This window comes from Micromesistius poutassou (genome assembly GCF_964030765.1).
Source record: "Micromesistius poutassou genome assembly, chromosome: 17".
In the NCBI taxonomy this organism is placed as follows: domain Eukaryota; kingdom Metazoa; phylum Chordata; class Actinopteri; order Gadiformes; family Gadidae; genus Micromesistius; species Micromesistius poutassou.
Genome location: NC_140287.1, coordinates 981,425 through 998,166, shown reverse-complemented (window position 1 = coordinate 998,166; position 16,742 = coordinate 981,425). Strand labels below are relative to the sequence as shown.

General features: G+C 43.6%; 1 protein-coding gene across 1 annotated transcript; it reads right to left on the bottom strand.

Moving 5' to 3' along the window:
• Positions 1 to 9,773: 9,773 nt before the first annotated feature.
• On the bottom strand, positions 9,774 to 16,453 carry LOC311362511 (uncharacterized protein; the record flags this gene model as incomplete). Its single annotated transcript, XM_084482372.1, is given in 10 exon segments — positions 9,774 to 9,803; positions 9,805 to 10,226; positions 12,039 to 12,347; positions 12,735 to 12,892; positions 12,994 to 13,094; positions 13,223 to 13,365; positions 13,690 to 13,740; positions 14,700 to 14,771; positions 15,213 to 15,362; positions 16,363 to 16,453. Coding segments are annotated over 10 exon segments (1,527 nt in total).
• Between the last annotated feature and the right edge of the window lie 289 nt (positions 16,454 to 16,742).

Below are 16,742 nucleotides of genomic sequence, written 5' to 3'. Positions count from 1 at the left end.
AAAAGCAAACGGCTGCGTGAAACTCAGCATTTTCCATTAGACACAGAAAAGTGTCAGCTTTTTTCTGCTTTGAATTACGGAGAAACGCCAGGATCTCTTCCTTAAGTTCACAAAATCATTTCAACGCATTCCCTTTGCTAAGCCATCTAATGTCATTGTGGATGAGCAAATCAGTGTATTGAGCTGACATGTCTGACAACAGCTGGCGGAAAAGGCGGTGCTGTAAGCTGGACGTAGAACGAATGAAGTTAATAATTGCCATGACAGAGTCCATGGTCTCACCACTTAGTTTTGCACACAGGAGGCTTTGGTGGATAAGACAATGCAGTGATCTCAGCTGTGGCGCCACATCTGCCAACCTAGCGGACAGTCCCCGTGTCCTGCCCGACATCGCCGGCGCACCGTCCGTAACCAGCATATTGATACGATCCAACTCCAACTGGTTCTCTCTGAAGAATGAAATTACTTTTTCGAAAAGTATCTCACCGGTCGTGTGTCCATCCAGTGGAATTAATCCAAGTAGATCCTCACGAAAGCACTCGCCATCAAAAAATCTAACATAGAGGCACAGCTGTGCTACATCGCTGCTGTCAGTTGATTCATCAACAGCTAGCGACATCACCTCTGCTCTTTTGAGTTTGTCCAAAAGAGTCTCAAAAACATCCGATGCAAGGGTCTCTACTCTCCTTGATGTTGTCGTGTCAGAGATGGGAATTTTCTTGATTGAATCAATCACGCTGTTTCGGGTTTTCTCATCTGTAACCACCTCCTCGATCGATGCAAGCATACACTCTTTGACGGTCTCAGCATCTGTAAACGGCCTTTTCTTTTTGCCTAATATCCAGGCGACTCGTAGTGATGCTGATGTAGCTCTCTCTTGTTCTGTACAAGCCCAAAACAGGGTTCTGCGTCTCTGTTCATAGCATGAAGTTAGCCCCAAAATCTTCTGGTGGCGAGCATCAGAGCCCAGTGGGAAAGTGGTATCGAAGTTAGCATGATTTGTCTTAAAATGCCTTCTCAGGTTATATTCTTTTAAGACCGATATACACTCGTTGCAGAGTAAACACACAGGCTTCCCAGTGGCAAATACAAACAAATACTTCTGTGTCCATTCGCTATTGAATAGTCGGTTTTCTGAGTCAACTTTTCGTTTTTTCAGAGTAGAAAGCGACATTGTGCTGATTCAACCAGGTAGAAAGATCATCAGAGCGGAGCGCGCCGAGCCGTTGAGAGGAGCAATGCAAAAAGCACACGAAGAAGAGCGTAGTAGTGGGAGCGAGCGGCGAGGATTGTTGTGGCCACGCGCCTTGCGGAGCAAGTCCACACTGTGCTGTGCGGAGAGAGGGCAGCTCATATCGGCCACTATCAATTAATATATATATATATATTATTATTATTATATTATTTTTTTTTTCTTTTCCCTCCTATCGGTTTCCACTAAAAGGGCCAGTAAATATTCCTTCCCGGGCCGGGTCCGGCCCGCGGGCCGCCAATTGAATAGCCCTGCTCTATAGTATAACCCTGTATATAGTATAGTTTGCTTTTACATTTTTTATTACTTTTTTAATGTACTAGGGTTAGTCACAAGCTAAAAAAAAATTACAGGACTGCGGACAATTATGAACAAAACATTAATTTATTATGTGCAAGGGCAGCCCCAATAACTTATTACAAAGTTAATATTCTCCAAGAAAAATAAAAAGAGGTGGCAGGACAGGGCAATAGGAGTATGCCATTATTTCTTTTGCTTCTTGGCCTGGACCAGGCCAACAGCTTTCGCTGTTTTGCAGCATGCCTCAGTCTTGCTCTCTTCTCTTCCTCAGCCTTCTGCCTTGAACTCCTCTTACTTTTATGTTTATTTTCACTTCAACAAAAGGTCGGCCTACCGGATTAAGCGGGTAACGGCCAGCAATTTTGGTTTGGTGCTGGGGAGCAGTGAGGAGAAAGTCCTTTCCACCCTCGTTATTCAAGACCCTGTTAGGACAATACAACATGAAACAGGGAGCTAAAGTAAGTTTGAGAATAGTCATAATTGACTGTGTGTTCACACAGCACTTTGTCCCATTTCGCCTATTCGCGCGAATAGGCGAATGTTGCCGTGCGACAAATCATAATCTGTCGCTGTGCATTTTTGTGTGCATTCGCGGGGCAATTTATTTTTTTTTCTCGCCCACGGTCCTTCATGCCAATTCAGTCTCTCATCAACCATGGCCGAGATAACAACCATTGCATGTCTGTATCTGTGGTGGAAGAGGGAGAGACGTCGGAATGCCCGTCGTTTATGGGTTCATCATATAAATCGGAGCCGTACAGAGCTCGGTGAATTTCACCGTCTTCTCCAGGAGCTCCGTCTGGACGACGACCGCTTCCAGCGGTATTTGAGGTTGACTCCGGCCCAGTTTGATGACCTGCTAGCTAGGATCGCTGCTAGGATTTCACGGTTGGACACCAACTACAGGCGCTCCATCTCGGCTTCGGAGCGCCTGTCTATCTGTCTCCGGTGAGTGCTAGTTTCATAAAAGTTGTGTGTCGAAATCGAACATCAAACATAAACAAACATTTTCCATGGTAGACAGCGCCATTTAGTGGACGTAGCAGATTACATATTCCGATGATTGATGGATTATCCTCTGCCGACAATAGTATAGTATGTAGTCAAATACAATAAATAGATCAATTATGTTGATGAAATATTACTCTTTGTAAATGTGCCTTTTTTTTTTATAAATAGACGTGGCAAAATGATTGTAAATGTATGATTTTTACACCTATAGCACCTATAGCTGGGCACAACATAACTAGCAAAAATACCTTAAGCAAACATGAACTACGATACATCAATAGTCAAAGTTGCTTGGACCCCAAATTCTGTGGCACAAAATAATTTGCTTCAAACAACATGACTTCAAGCAGTGCAATGGTAGGAAGATGGTTTGGAAACTGGATCCTATAATGGCTAGAGACCCAATTTAATTGTATAGAGGTAAACCAGCTTTACTTTGGCATGTCTACATACATTACACCAAATTATCAAAAAGTAGCTATGGTTATCTTTGGATAAATGAAGCATACACAGTAGCGTAAACAGTGTGTCAACTGTATTTTTAAAATAAAGAACATGAAGCCACATTTTAAAAAAAATAATAATTTATTTGTGCAGTCGTGTGTGTGTGTGTGGAAAAAAAAAGGGCATGGATCGTTCCCTGCAACGATTGTCACCCCAGTGAACCTATTTATCTAATTGTCCAAATTAAACAATACAGAGTTATAGCAAGAATTTGCTTCGTATAAAAGTTTATGAATTTGAAATTTGATTTCCTCTTTGGCATGGGGTGGCAATCGCTGCAGGGAAGGAAGCAAGCCTTTTAAAAAGTGCTCATCGGCACAGAGAGCTGGAGCTGGTGCTGGAGCTGGAGCAGGTGGGGGCGGTCTCCTCAACACCTCCAAGAGGCACCGCTCCATCGCCCTCCCCTCCACTCTCCTTCTCCTTCTCCCTGTTTGAAAAGGAGACAACATTTTTGGGTCAGGAAACAGACAAAAAATACATTCAACATGAAAGGCTATGAATACATAACTAGTCATACTCAAAACATAATTCATGCATAGGGACCCTCATGACCACATAAACGAAGTGTAGCATGAAATAAATGTAATTTCTCTCATGTTAAATGACCTACCTGGGGCGAAAAGAGGAGTGGCAGGAGTGGCGTCAGCAGCAGGGGGTGGTGGTGTTGGTGGTGTGGTTTCAGAGGCAGCAGGTTCCTCCATGCTTGAACAAGCGACATCTTCTGAGGTGACAAGAGGTTGTTATCAATCTATAGAACAAATAATGAATTTGTTATGCTGTGTGTGTGTGTACTTATCAACCAACCTCCTGCGTCACTGGCTGTCCCTGCTGCTGCCTCTGAACCCTGGTCCTCTGCCATCCTGTCTTCCTCGACCCCCATGTTGCTACTGGTCTCCCTGGGAGTAACAAACGGGTCGAGGAAAGACAGGATCGCAGAGAACTTCCACTTTTTAAAAGCCCCTGCTGCTGATCCACTCCTCTTTCCTCCTGCCGCCTTCCTCCTCTCCCTCAGGTAGGTGTCCCTCAGCCCCTTCCACTTCCTTCGGCACTCGTCCTCTGACAAGAAACAAACCTACGTTGTGAAATCCGAACTGAACTGTTGAATGCTAACTGCTAACTCACTAGCTTGGTTCATAGTAAAGTACTATTGATAGCTGGAATAAAGTAACTTTTAAGTAAAGTAAATTTTAAAAACTTACCACCCAGCCCGACTTCCTTGCTGACCTCCAGCCAAGCCTTCATCTTCTTGTTTCGGTCTTTGTAACCGGAGCATCTGACATTGAATATGACTGGAAACGAGGACACTGCCAGTATTAGCTTTTCCTCCATGTTGCTGTCTGATCTGGATCAGGCAGTGAACGCTACGTCACTCAGGGAGTGAACGCTGATTGGCTGTTTCAACGCGAATGCCGCGAAGAAGTTGAAATATTTTAACTTTATTCGCGGGGCGAATTATTCGCGGCGCGAATCCACGTGAACGCGCTCGCCGTTCACGTGGAAAAATTTCGCGCTGTCAATCAAATCTTGTCGCGCGTATCGGCGAAAAAAAAATTCGCCCGATTCGCGTCTCCACGTTCACTTAACATTGAAACGTGTCGCGGGGCGAAGTGCGGTGTGAACACACAGTAAGTAGCTGCTAGTTCAAGAGGACGTATTTAGTTCAAGTATTTTCAAGAAAGACGTATTTTTCTTCTTCTGTTGGTTTTATATGGGCTACGCAATCCCAGAATGCACTCGCCCGTGATGTGGGCAGGGCGTGATGTCACGCCCCGCCTTCCCGCAGGCCGCAGCTTCTCTCTCTTTCTCTCTCTTCTTCTGCATGCTTCTCGACAGTTGAGGAAATTCCACACTCTCCAAAAGTCTCGAGAAATGTCTTTCCAATCAGCCCCTTTAGGAAATGGCACATAGTCATCTCTCAACCCCAGCCAGATTGCTGCACACACCTCGGAAACTATGCGGGAAACAGTTGTCGTCCCTAGTTTGTACGAGATAGCAGCTGCATTCTGACTGGTACCGGACGCCAGGACTCTGAGTGACGGCAATTAAGTCTCTGTTGTAAACTCACTGGGTTGAGATGAGTTCTTTTATGCTTGATGAAAGGCTTGATCCGCTGGAGTAGGTAATCGAATCGGTGTGCCGACATCCTGAAGTACTCAAAGTGCTTCTCTTCGTCCATCATCCGCATTGGCTTCACAACGACATTGAATTCACCATACTTATGTCTGGCGTGATGCAAAGGACGAACACACCACCTTCGTTTCCTTCGCGACTTTGCAAGAAGACTCAAAAGCAGCTGTTCTTCCTCATCCATAGAATCCAATATCGTCGCCGACATTGACTGTGACATCATAGCTGCTGCCAGCTCTGCCATTGTTACGTTTTATTCTTCTTCTGGTGCGTGGAAATAGTAAAAAGTCGGTAGCCTTTCCTCAGTGGCGACACCTCTGTTCAGGAGAAGACTGCAAATAGTGTCGCGGCCGCCAGCGCGAGTATAAATAAATCTAAATGACAGAACTCTGTTTTAGTGGGGCTAAATCTGCTTAATAATAAAACAGGCTCATATAGGGACATTTTCTTATAATTCCTGAAGAAACCGAAACAGCACAGAAATGGGCTCGTCTTTCATTTAAGCAATATAGCATGAGTGGGGTTGGTAATGGATATAGCCTACCCACGGGTGTAGTTAAAACATTTTTTTAATTGTTGTGGGGGGGGCACCGGAGGATCAAAGTAAGGTCAGGGGGGCGTTTGCTCAAAAAAGGTTGAGAACCACTGCTCTATCTAAAGAGCTAAAGAGTGTAGAACTGGCTGTTTGGTGGGGATAGCCTCATTAATCATATGCTTTACGCTGATGATTTGGTGGTACTGTATCCCTCCAGTGTGGCCTGCAGCAGCTTCTTAGAATATGCTCTCAATATGGCATGATGTATGATATCCCTCTCCGCGGACAGGTAGTCCGCGGGAGATATGTGCCGTTCAGCGCGGCGGCGCTAGAGGGCTCAATCAGGGACATTGGGATCACCTGGGGGAGCAAGACGGCAGAGGGGTTTTAAGGGCCGGGCACGGGGAAGACGGGGGAAGTCGAGTGGAAGACAGTCGGGGTAAGAGACAAGTACTGAGATAACGCACTAACGCCTAAACGTCTCGCCCACAGCGCTGAGCGGGTGGAAGCCAGGAGCGAGATCCACGCCACCCTCCCGAGGGGACCCGAATCCGAGACGCATTCCTTTTTGTTTGCCCCGCTGGGGAAGTAATAAAAGTAATGCAAGTAATAAAACCGCTGCACCGCCACCCTGTTTCAGCGTGTGTTTTAAGAAACCCTACACCTCCGACGATCGGGGTTGCCACAATTTATGTGTAGGGCATCTGAGTCAGAAAATGTCTTAATCGCTGTCTTGGTTTCCAGACTTTGGAACCATTGGCGAACATGTCTGTATGCTAGACCTTGAATATTGTGGAAGGCTTTGTATTTTTGTTACTGTGTCTTTTGTTTGTTCTTGTTGTTTGTTGTGATATGGATCCCCCTGGGTCTGAAATAAAGAATTATATAATTCATCCTGGATATCACCATATCATTTCAGTCCCATATCAATAATGTCACTCGGTCAGCAATTGGAGAGAACTTGTCACATAACCGTTTTAAGCCAAAACAAATGGAAAATGAATGTTTACAAATATATATACATTACGGGATTCGAACTCAGACCATTGTGGGGGAAAAGTTTTACAAGTTGGGAGTACATTCCGTTGTGCCGTTGACCTCGGCAGCATCGTCTGCCGTAGTAGTAAAAAGCACAATTAGCCTTCCTAAAAACAGGAAAGGCAGCCAGATCAACTTGTGACCCTACTATGTACTTAAGACCTTGCATTTGTCAAGACGCCTTTACAACCAGTTATTCAAAACCTTATGTTGTGTGTCCCTCCACTGCTTGAAACCAGCCAAAAACAATGTTATGCGCTCTTTCTATAATTTCAGTCGGCTAATGTGGTGTTGTCCTCTTTCTCTGGATCTTCTCTGTAAGCAAAGCAGCGACTTCGGAAATCAATGTTGTGACATATTTTAATTGTAATATTCCCTAGTGATACATTTTTACTGTAATGCTCTCACATAGCCACATCCAGTTGCACCGAGCATAGTTTAGAGGTAATTTCCCCTCACAATCGCCAGAGGGCAGCACTGAACACATTTGACAAATTAAGCAGTAATACTCTCACATAACCTCAGAGGGCAGTACTGAGCACATTTAACAAAGTTACAAAACATTTACACTAGGGGCAGCAACGGACACACAGAGGAAGTGAGAAAACCATAGAAGAAGTCTACTCTCACCTGATATAAAACTCGAACTCGCCATTTTAGGTCAGAATCTCTTGGGCGGCGTATCGATTAGATGTAAAGCTTAGAGACGCTCCACGCGTGTTATATACGATCCCTCTCCTTTTGTTTCATAGACGATAGACAATAGACCAATAACCTTAACCAAATAAAGTGAGTTAAAAGCGATCCTGTCTCGGCGGCTTTTCCTGGACTAAAATATCATAACAATGTGATGCAAGGCGGTATCACTTTGAGACACAAAGTTTATTCAGAAAAGCAAAGCTTATGTATAGGTTGTCAATGGGATGACAATGCCCCTGACTTCAGTTATTTCAATAAAGTATATGAGCACAAAAGTGGCATATATGACACAATCATTATGTACAGTGTCAGATATAGAAGTATAGATTGTTCGAACACATTGATAAGTTACATGATACATGGCACAAATCCCAACAGAGAAAGACTAGGATTTTGGAACAAATTAATCTTTTCTGTGTGGCCACTTACATTCATGAGGTTTAGCAGATGCTTTTATTCTAAGTGACTTAAAATAAACAGAAACAACAATATCTCAAAATATCAATAATATTTGGGGTTGTCTTCCGCCGGTTTTCTGAGTGACCTGAAAATGTACCTTGTACATATACAAAGTATATGTATACATAATTTATAATATAATATATACATAATTTAGCCTGTAGCATTTATATTGTGCGTGATATCTGCCAATTCAACAATATGCAACTTACCTCTGTATGGTGCCATTAAGCTGCTCCACCAGGCCATTTGTTTGCAGGTGGTAGGGTGACGAGAAACGTCTTTTAATTACGAGAAACTTCTTTTAAAGTATTCCTCTCGAGGGGAACTCATGTAACGATTATCATGAGGCTGTTGGTGCCCCTCCTGCACTTGATGCCCGACACAATGGCTTAATACAGACGGTGCAGGCAGTGGGGTTGCACTGGGGCCCGTGGGGTGGGGGGTCCGCAGAGGGGCCCTCTAACAATGTGTTGGGTGGGGAATGGGCCCTTGTGTGCGATTCAGATCAACACCTTGTAAATACGCCTGTGTTCAAAGGAGAAATCCCTGTGGACATTCCAGGTGAACTGAGCTCTGGAGCTAAGCTTGAAAGAGTTACACTGAAGAAAGGGGAATAATCATCTGCATGTGACATATTTCAGCCATGATATCCTCACATAGCCACAGGGAGCAGCACTGAGCACATACAATAGTTAAGAGGTAATAAGAGGTAAATAAAAAGCTGCAACACTTGCACATAGTCAGGAGGGGGCAATGACGGGCACACAGATGAAGTGGGCAAGTTTAGACGTTGTAGAAGAAGCCTACTTTTACCTGTCTATTTAAGCACCATTTTCAGCTTTGGAAGAGATTTCGCCACAAGCCAGGGAGATTCGCCACAAACCAGAGGAGGAATCGCCACAACAGAATCTCCCGCCGTATCGTTAGAATCTCCACAAAAGAATCTCTTGGGCGGCGTATCGTAGATATAAAGCTTAGAGACGCTCCGCGCGTGTTATATACCATTCCTCTCCTTTTGTTTCATAGACAATAGACCAAAACCTTTACCAAATAAAGTGAGTTAAAAGCGATCCTGTCTCAGCGGCCTTTCCTGGATTAAAAATAACATAACATGCAGAACACACAAGAATAATTCAGTTTGATCCACTGAATTGTTTATTTCCATTATGCTTTATTAACCATTACAAGAGAATAGTCCCTTACATGTACACAATAAATACAAGGACTAAAACAATAGAACCAGCAGACATTACCAATCATAAACAGGTGTGCATATATCTTAAATAACAGAACATGTTCTAATGCCCTGTTCAAGGAATCTATATTTAGCTCAGTCATTCACATGATCAATATATTTTCCCATAGACCACTTGCATTATGAATATAATAATAAATCAACAAATAATTAAATAAATGTTAATGTTATCCAAAGAAATCCAAAAAAATTATATCAGACCTATTTAGTGTGAAAATAAACAAATTATTGTAAAATTAATTATTTTTGATTTCCCATCAATCTATATTTAAAATGCTTAGTTAACCCCATGGAAGATCTTAAAAGTCTCTTTTAATGGTTTATCACACTAAAATGTTCAGAAGCCCAATCAAATATCACATTTGGAGTATAGTTGAGTACATGTATTTAAATCAACCAAACTATTGACAAGTATTGATCACATGAAGGAGAGAGAGGAGAGCAGAAAATAATAGAAAGGTGAAGTGTGTGTGTGTGTGTGTGTGTGTGTTGCTACAACTGACACAGGGACACTGAGCCATTAATCCCAATCCCAAATGCAGGGAGGAGGTCCTCCTGGGTGAAGGAGGTCCTGATGGTGTGGATGTGTGTCAGTGTGTCTGAGGACCCTCCTCCACCTGGGGACACTCTGTAGAAGGACAGAGTGCCAGCAGGCCGGTCCAGATACACTCCTACTCTGGTAGAGCCAGCGTAGGCAATACCTGTGTTTGTATAACTATGGTTGTCCCAGGTAGAGTAAACACCTTCATAACAATAAAGACTCCAGGACTTGTTGTTCAATCCAAACCTACTGTCATCACCCCTTCCTTTCCTTGTGATTCCTCTGTATGCCACTCCTATGTCAACACCTCGTTCCCACTCTACCTCCCAGTAACAGTGGCCAGTAAGACCCTGTCTGCCCAACACCTCGTTCCAGTCGTCAAATCTCTCTCGGCTCTCAGGATATGACTGCTCCACGTCAGCCAGTGTCACCCTTCTGTTGTCCTCAGACAGAGAGAGGTATCTGTTGGCTGTGTTTGGGTCCAGTGTGAGTTCACAGGCATCTGACGAGAGAACAAGACATGATGAGCTGCTAAACACACAGAAATACACTGATGGTGTCTCCAGCTTCCCCACAAAGCAGATATTTATTGAAATATTATTATGGAATGAGAATGAACTGTATTAGCCTACTAGTAATAAGAGCTCTCTCCAAACAATGTACCGGAAGCGTTACGCAGCCATGCGGATATTTAGCTTCCCTTTCATTTCTTAATGGTTAATTTGGTTAGAGCACATGTTTGACTGGAATAGTAAAACTATTCCAACTATTCTGGAAAAGTATAACCAGTCAGTGCTGAAGTCTGTCTTTTGGATCTACTCTGCGCTACACCTTCCAGTACTGCTCCAAATGTTTCTGTATGGCAGTGCCGCTTTGAGCGCTCTCATTGGAAACGAGACACACTTAAGTTCCAGTAAAGACGTACGGCTTTGAACGTGTGGGGGGGCTTTAAATGATTCTACAGCTAAAAGAGCTCTCTGATATCTGATTGATTCTGTTTGCACTCAGTGGCTCTGTGGCCTCCTGCTGGTTATTCTGTGTTTTAGACCATGTGTCTATCTTTATTGTGCCTCTGACTCCGCCTCTCACCTGTACATCCTGCCTGTGTCTGTTTTCCACCTGTTTCCCTGCTCACCTGCTCCTTGATGTGTGTTAACCCTAACCCTAACTACTAACTATACCCTGTGCTGTTAGTGCCACCTGGTCAGATTGTCTTATGTTTGTTCTTAGCTCGCCTGTCAGTTCTCCCCGCCCTGTTTCTTCCTGCCTGCTTGTCCGCCTGTCCAACCTACGGTCGGGACCTTTTGCCTGCCCCTGGACTCCTCTCCTGATGGTGGCCTGGCTCTTCTTTCTTTGTCTGTTTTATTCTCCGGTTTTTGTCAACAGCGGCCTTGTACCCTTTTGGGGTTTTTGCATTTAAACTTTTTAAGATTTTGTTATTGTTTGAGCTGAAGCCTTGCTCTGCTTCAAATAAGTTTTGCATTAAAAATGGGTTTTTGATAACATTATCATCAGGAAATGTGAATTTTATTGTCATAACTTCAGTGACTGTAAACAACGCTTAGTTTGTTAGTTGCATAGTAATTCATTCAGGTCACGCCCCTATGGTGGTTGATAAGGACACTACTATCTCTGCATCACAAAAATAGCTGACATTCATTTTATTTTCAGCGGAAAATGCAATATTAAGATGTTTCGGCATTAAAATGCATTTTCATAACCTTTCTAGTGGTAAATCTGCCTTTTAATGTCAGAAGTTTTGTTCAGTATATGATGTTTACTTAGTTTAACTGCTCGTGTTAGTTAGTTACTTAGTTTAACTTTTCATGCTTACTTGGGGATTTGAGAGAATAGAATCGGGGTAAGCTATAATATGTTTAAGATATAACCACAATGAGCACATTCCCTCACTCCCTCTTGGGTTGGAGCCTGCAACCCTCATGGAGAAAATGACCTCCATGATTTGGGTCGAGTTGAATGCCCTCATTCATATGAAAGTGGTCAATACGAGCAGGGCAGGATTGGCATATTAGTTACTTATTACTGCATGCAAAACATTGGAGTACAGTTTGCACTACATATGCTGTTTGTCATATTGTGCTGTTTGTACACAGATTGAAGAGGTAGGTTGATCTGTCTGTCTGTCTACCTATCTACCTACCGATCTATCTATCAAAAACAATTTATTAATGTATCAAGATAAAATGTAATTGTTATATCAAGATAAAAGATTAAGTTAGATTAAGATTTATTATAAATCAACTACAATGTTATGCATCACCAACAAACATCTCTCCTTGCATCCAGATCTTACCAAAGACAAGCAGCTCAGCGGTGTGATTGGCCGTTCCAGCGCTGTTGCTCGCCACGCAGCAGACCGTGTTCACGCCATACCTCACCCCTCTGACGAAGAGGAACCCCCTCTCCACCCAGGCCTCAGATTGGTCGTCTGTGCCGTTCCTCTCCAGGGGCCTGCCGTTGTGGAGCCACTCCACGGTGGGCTCCGGCGTGCCACCGGCATCGCAGGTGTAGCGGGCCGTTTGGCCCACGGGCAACACCTGGGTAGTGGAGTGGAACTTTGTGATGCTGGGGGCCTCCTCCTCCTCCGTGGGCATCACTGAACCTGAAGAAACCAGGAGGAGAGGAGTGAACGTTTACAACACGTATCTAGAGATGCACCATCAGACACTCCCTTCACTCTCTCCTAATACCTGTCCACTAGAGGGCGACCTGCCTTTTCCTGCATGATTGAATATCACAGCAGTACCTACAAGGCCTTAGTAGACCACAATAGAAACATGACCTTAGTAGACCACAATAGAAACATGGCCTTAGTAGACCACAATAGAAACATGGCATTAGTAGACCACAATAGAAACCTGACCTTAGTAGACCTAAACACACCCAACCACCTTTCCACTTATGAAGAGTATATTTACTGTGTATATGGCACAGAGAACAGAAAGGAAGAACCGTTCTCCACTCATGAACACAAACAAAGTCTACGGACCCTCTTTGTCCAGCTCAGCCTCCAGATGATCCAGGTCCACGGCCTTCTCACAGATCCAGTGGTGCAGTCTGTCACACGGTTGTCTGGACCAGCCGTCCTCCCCTGCTATGACACAGTCTTCTGCTCCGCTGTCATCGCCTGGTTTAGCTCGTCTCAAACTGAGAACCACGAGGAGGAGACAGTGGAGCCCAGTGTTGAGGTGAGGTCACTCTGTCACTCTCAGAGAAGAGATGCTGCTGAACAGAGTCATCAGCCTTACCTTGAGGTCATGGGGGTACCATCCACCCACTTGAAGGTCCCCTTTGTGTCTCTACTGCTCAGTCCAATCCAGGAAGGATCGAACATTCTGCTGAGAAACCCCTGTTTGCAACGGTAATAGCATCTGTTGTCATGACAACACACACACACACACACACACACACACACACACACACACACACACACACACACACACACACACACACACACACACACACACACACACACACCTGTTCTTCTCTGCTGTTGATAACCACCAGGTCTGCGTTTCTCTGCAGACAGTCTTCTCTACTGGCCTTCCAGCTCTTCTTAGTAGTAGACATAAGGTAGAAACTCTGGTCGTAAAACATCCAGCCCTGAAGCGCCAATTCATCTGTTGAATGTAAAAAATCACACAGCACTGCTTATCTTACCGTCTTCATTACTGACACACAACCCTGAGACCTGACCTTAACAGACCACAATAGAAGCACAACCTTAATAGACGTCAATAGAAGCATGACCCTAATAGACAACAATAGAAAAATGTCTTTAGTAGACCACATTTATTTGGTGGTAGTTTAACACGGTCTATGCTCTGTTAGCCTGACAATATAAAACGTGAAGTTATAAGGAAGAGGGGATGTTCAAACATAAATCACAAAAGAAAAAAATGTTAATAATGCGATTGATTTAATAACTTGTATAAAACCCTCACCGAGTTCATCCAGTAAGCGCTCTCTCCCCTCCTTCCAAGGTGACGGTGTGTCTAGGACAGGACAGAGGAGTACAGAAGGAATGAGCTCTAAAACAGAACGCCATCGTCTCTAAACGTCACAGGACCCACAGCCAACCAAACACAAAGTCCATCCCCCCTGAAAGAAAACATGACATATTATTAATACTAATTAAAATAACAATTACTATAATTATCAATATCATTATAGTTGCTATTGTTACAATCATTCATATTATTAACACAAATTCTAACAAAAACATGTTTGCGGACTGTACATTGGCTACCTGACGCCAGAGTCTAAGATGTTTTTTAAAGCAGAAGAAACTAAACATGAGAAAATAAAATAAAACGAAAACAGTCGGCAAGGGGGAGGGGGGATATGAATATCCCAAGACATTGCGGGATGCTCAAGAAGTTGAGTAATATTTAAAAATAAATAAAGTTTTGCAAAAAGGTGTAGTCTACAATAGACATGAGGTCTCAGCTGGGAGAGTGTGTCGACGGCGGGGCTGTGGTCTCCATCTTGCCGTTGTCTTTCAACGTCTGCGTCCGCGTGTGTGCAGTGTGTGTATGCCCGTGCATGTGTGTGCGGTGAGTGTGTGCATGTGCGTGCGGTGAGTGTGTATGCGGTGTCCTGCGCTGCCTTTGTCTTGAAGTGTGCGCGTGTGTGTGTGTGTGTGTGTGTGTGTGTGTGTGTGTGTGTGTGTGTGTGTGTGTGTGTGTGTGTGTGTGTGTGTGTGTGTGTGTGTGTGTGTGTGTGTGTGTGTGTGTGTGTGTGAGCTGCAGGCTGCTTGGCACGTGCGCGTTGACCAACTGTGCAGAGCAACTTGTCCGACAGGCCTGCTGTTACATAGTAGTAAGATCATTCATATTATTAACACTGATTCTAACAAAAACAATAATTATCATTATCATTGCTATTACTACAATCATTAATATGATCATAACTGTATTGTAATTATATTCAGGATGATATGATTCAGACTCACTGAAGCGCAGGGAGATGAGGAGAATACTCAGCAGTCCGATGCTCACAACGACAGCGATGTGCAACCATAGAACTGTTCAGGAGTAGGACACACACACACATTTTAAATATTTATTTATGCCCACATATAAAGAAGTACAAGGGTTCTTGCACAAGGGACATAAACACTGCCAGTGCAGTTGACAATGGAAGACGGTCAGACACAAAACGCCTGGGCAGCTGAACGCAGTTACATACAAAATGACCTACAGGTCAGATAGAAAACAGACATTTAAGGATACAAAAAACAACGTCTCCTCCAGATTGAACGGCTACCAATAATAACTGAGACTCTGAACACACACACACACACACACACACACACACACACACACACACACACACACACACGTCACTTTGGCTAAAAAACGTTTTTGAAACATAAATCTTAAATGTATGTGGAGGAAAACATTTTATTTTTGATTATTGGATTACTGGATTATTTCTTTTAAATTCTCTAAAAAGGGGCACCTACCAAATCTTCTCTTCCTGGTCTCCTCCCGGTTCAAAGACGTGTCCTCAGGTTCCTCAGAGGGTCCAGGGTCTGGTTCAGAGATGGTGACCATGGTTACTCTCTGATGGCTTCCACTGCTTCTGAACTTAGCCTTCTTCTTTGCTCCATCAGCTGGAAAAAGCACATGACGTATTTTAATTCTCAATTACGTGTTGCGAAATGTTTTTCTTCAATGCTTATCTGATGTCCTCTTTTGCCACACAGACTCACTGATGCACTCAAGCGCACACACACGGACACACAGAGTATGTTCGTGGCCATCATTCACAGTCCAGACAGTCTCCCTACGGTCTGCAGAATCCCTCCCCGTCTAGAAGAAACACCTAAAGACCTCTACTGAGAACACCTCAGTAAGTGATGACTGCTCATGTGGCTCTCGTGTTGAGTTTAGAACACACTTAAGCACAACAAGTACTGGTCTCTAGCATACATACGTATATGTTATTATTCCCTCATTATTGATATATGCGCACGCATAGTTATAGAGTAATACACACAGAAATACATACGTACACACAGTAATCGAGGGGAGACAACATGTGGCCTGCGTGTCACCAGGGTCTTTCACAACGGCACACGCAGAAAATATGAGGATATGTATTGTGGGATAGTTTGAGATATGTTCATATTAATGACAAACTTGATAATTATGTATGTCATAATTACACCTGATATCACTTCAGTTAAATGAGTAGCCATTATTAAAACACACAATTGTTGATGAAATAAACCATTGTCCCTCTAATGTCACGTTGCACTACCATTCATAATAAGTAATGAAAAAACTAAACTTGTGTTCGGCTCTAAAGTTACTCTGCACTCTGTTCCACGTATATAACGAACATATATCATGAAACACACAACTACTTGAGATGCCTATCAGTAGTCCGTAACTCACGGGCGTAGTCACGAGTCAAGTAAGGTAAAAAAAAAGGGTTTTGTCTAGAACACACACATGTCGTTATTTAGGAGAATACGTCTATACGGTCGCTGGTTCATCAGGTCGGTCACTCTGAATTAAAACGTTTGCTAAACGTGAATCTAAAATGCATGCAGATGAAAACATATTTACTGGATTAGTTATTTTAAATCCTCTAAAAAGGGCACCTACCAAATCTTCTCCTCCTGGTCTTCTCCCGGTCCAAAGACATGTCCTCAGGTTCCTCAGAGAGTCCAGGGTCCGGTTCAGCGATGGTGTCCATGGTTCCTCTCTGACAGCTCTCACTGGTTCTGCTCTCAGGATTCAGCTCCGCTATTTCAGCTGGAGAAACCACGTCACAGGTTTGAATTCTGACCAATCATCAACTTGCAATCTGATATCATCAGTGTTGCGAAATGTTTGTGTGTGCGTTTGCGTGTGTTTGCGTGTGTGTGAGGTCTAAAAGCAGCGTGGGTTGTTCCAGTAGCTGATGTTAACTCTAATGCATGAAGCCTATCTCTTCTGCTCACGGGGAATTAACGTCCACGCAAACCACTTTTATGTTGTTATGT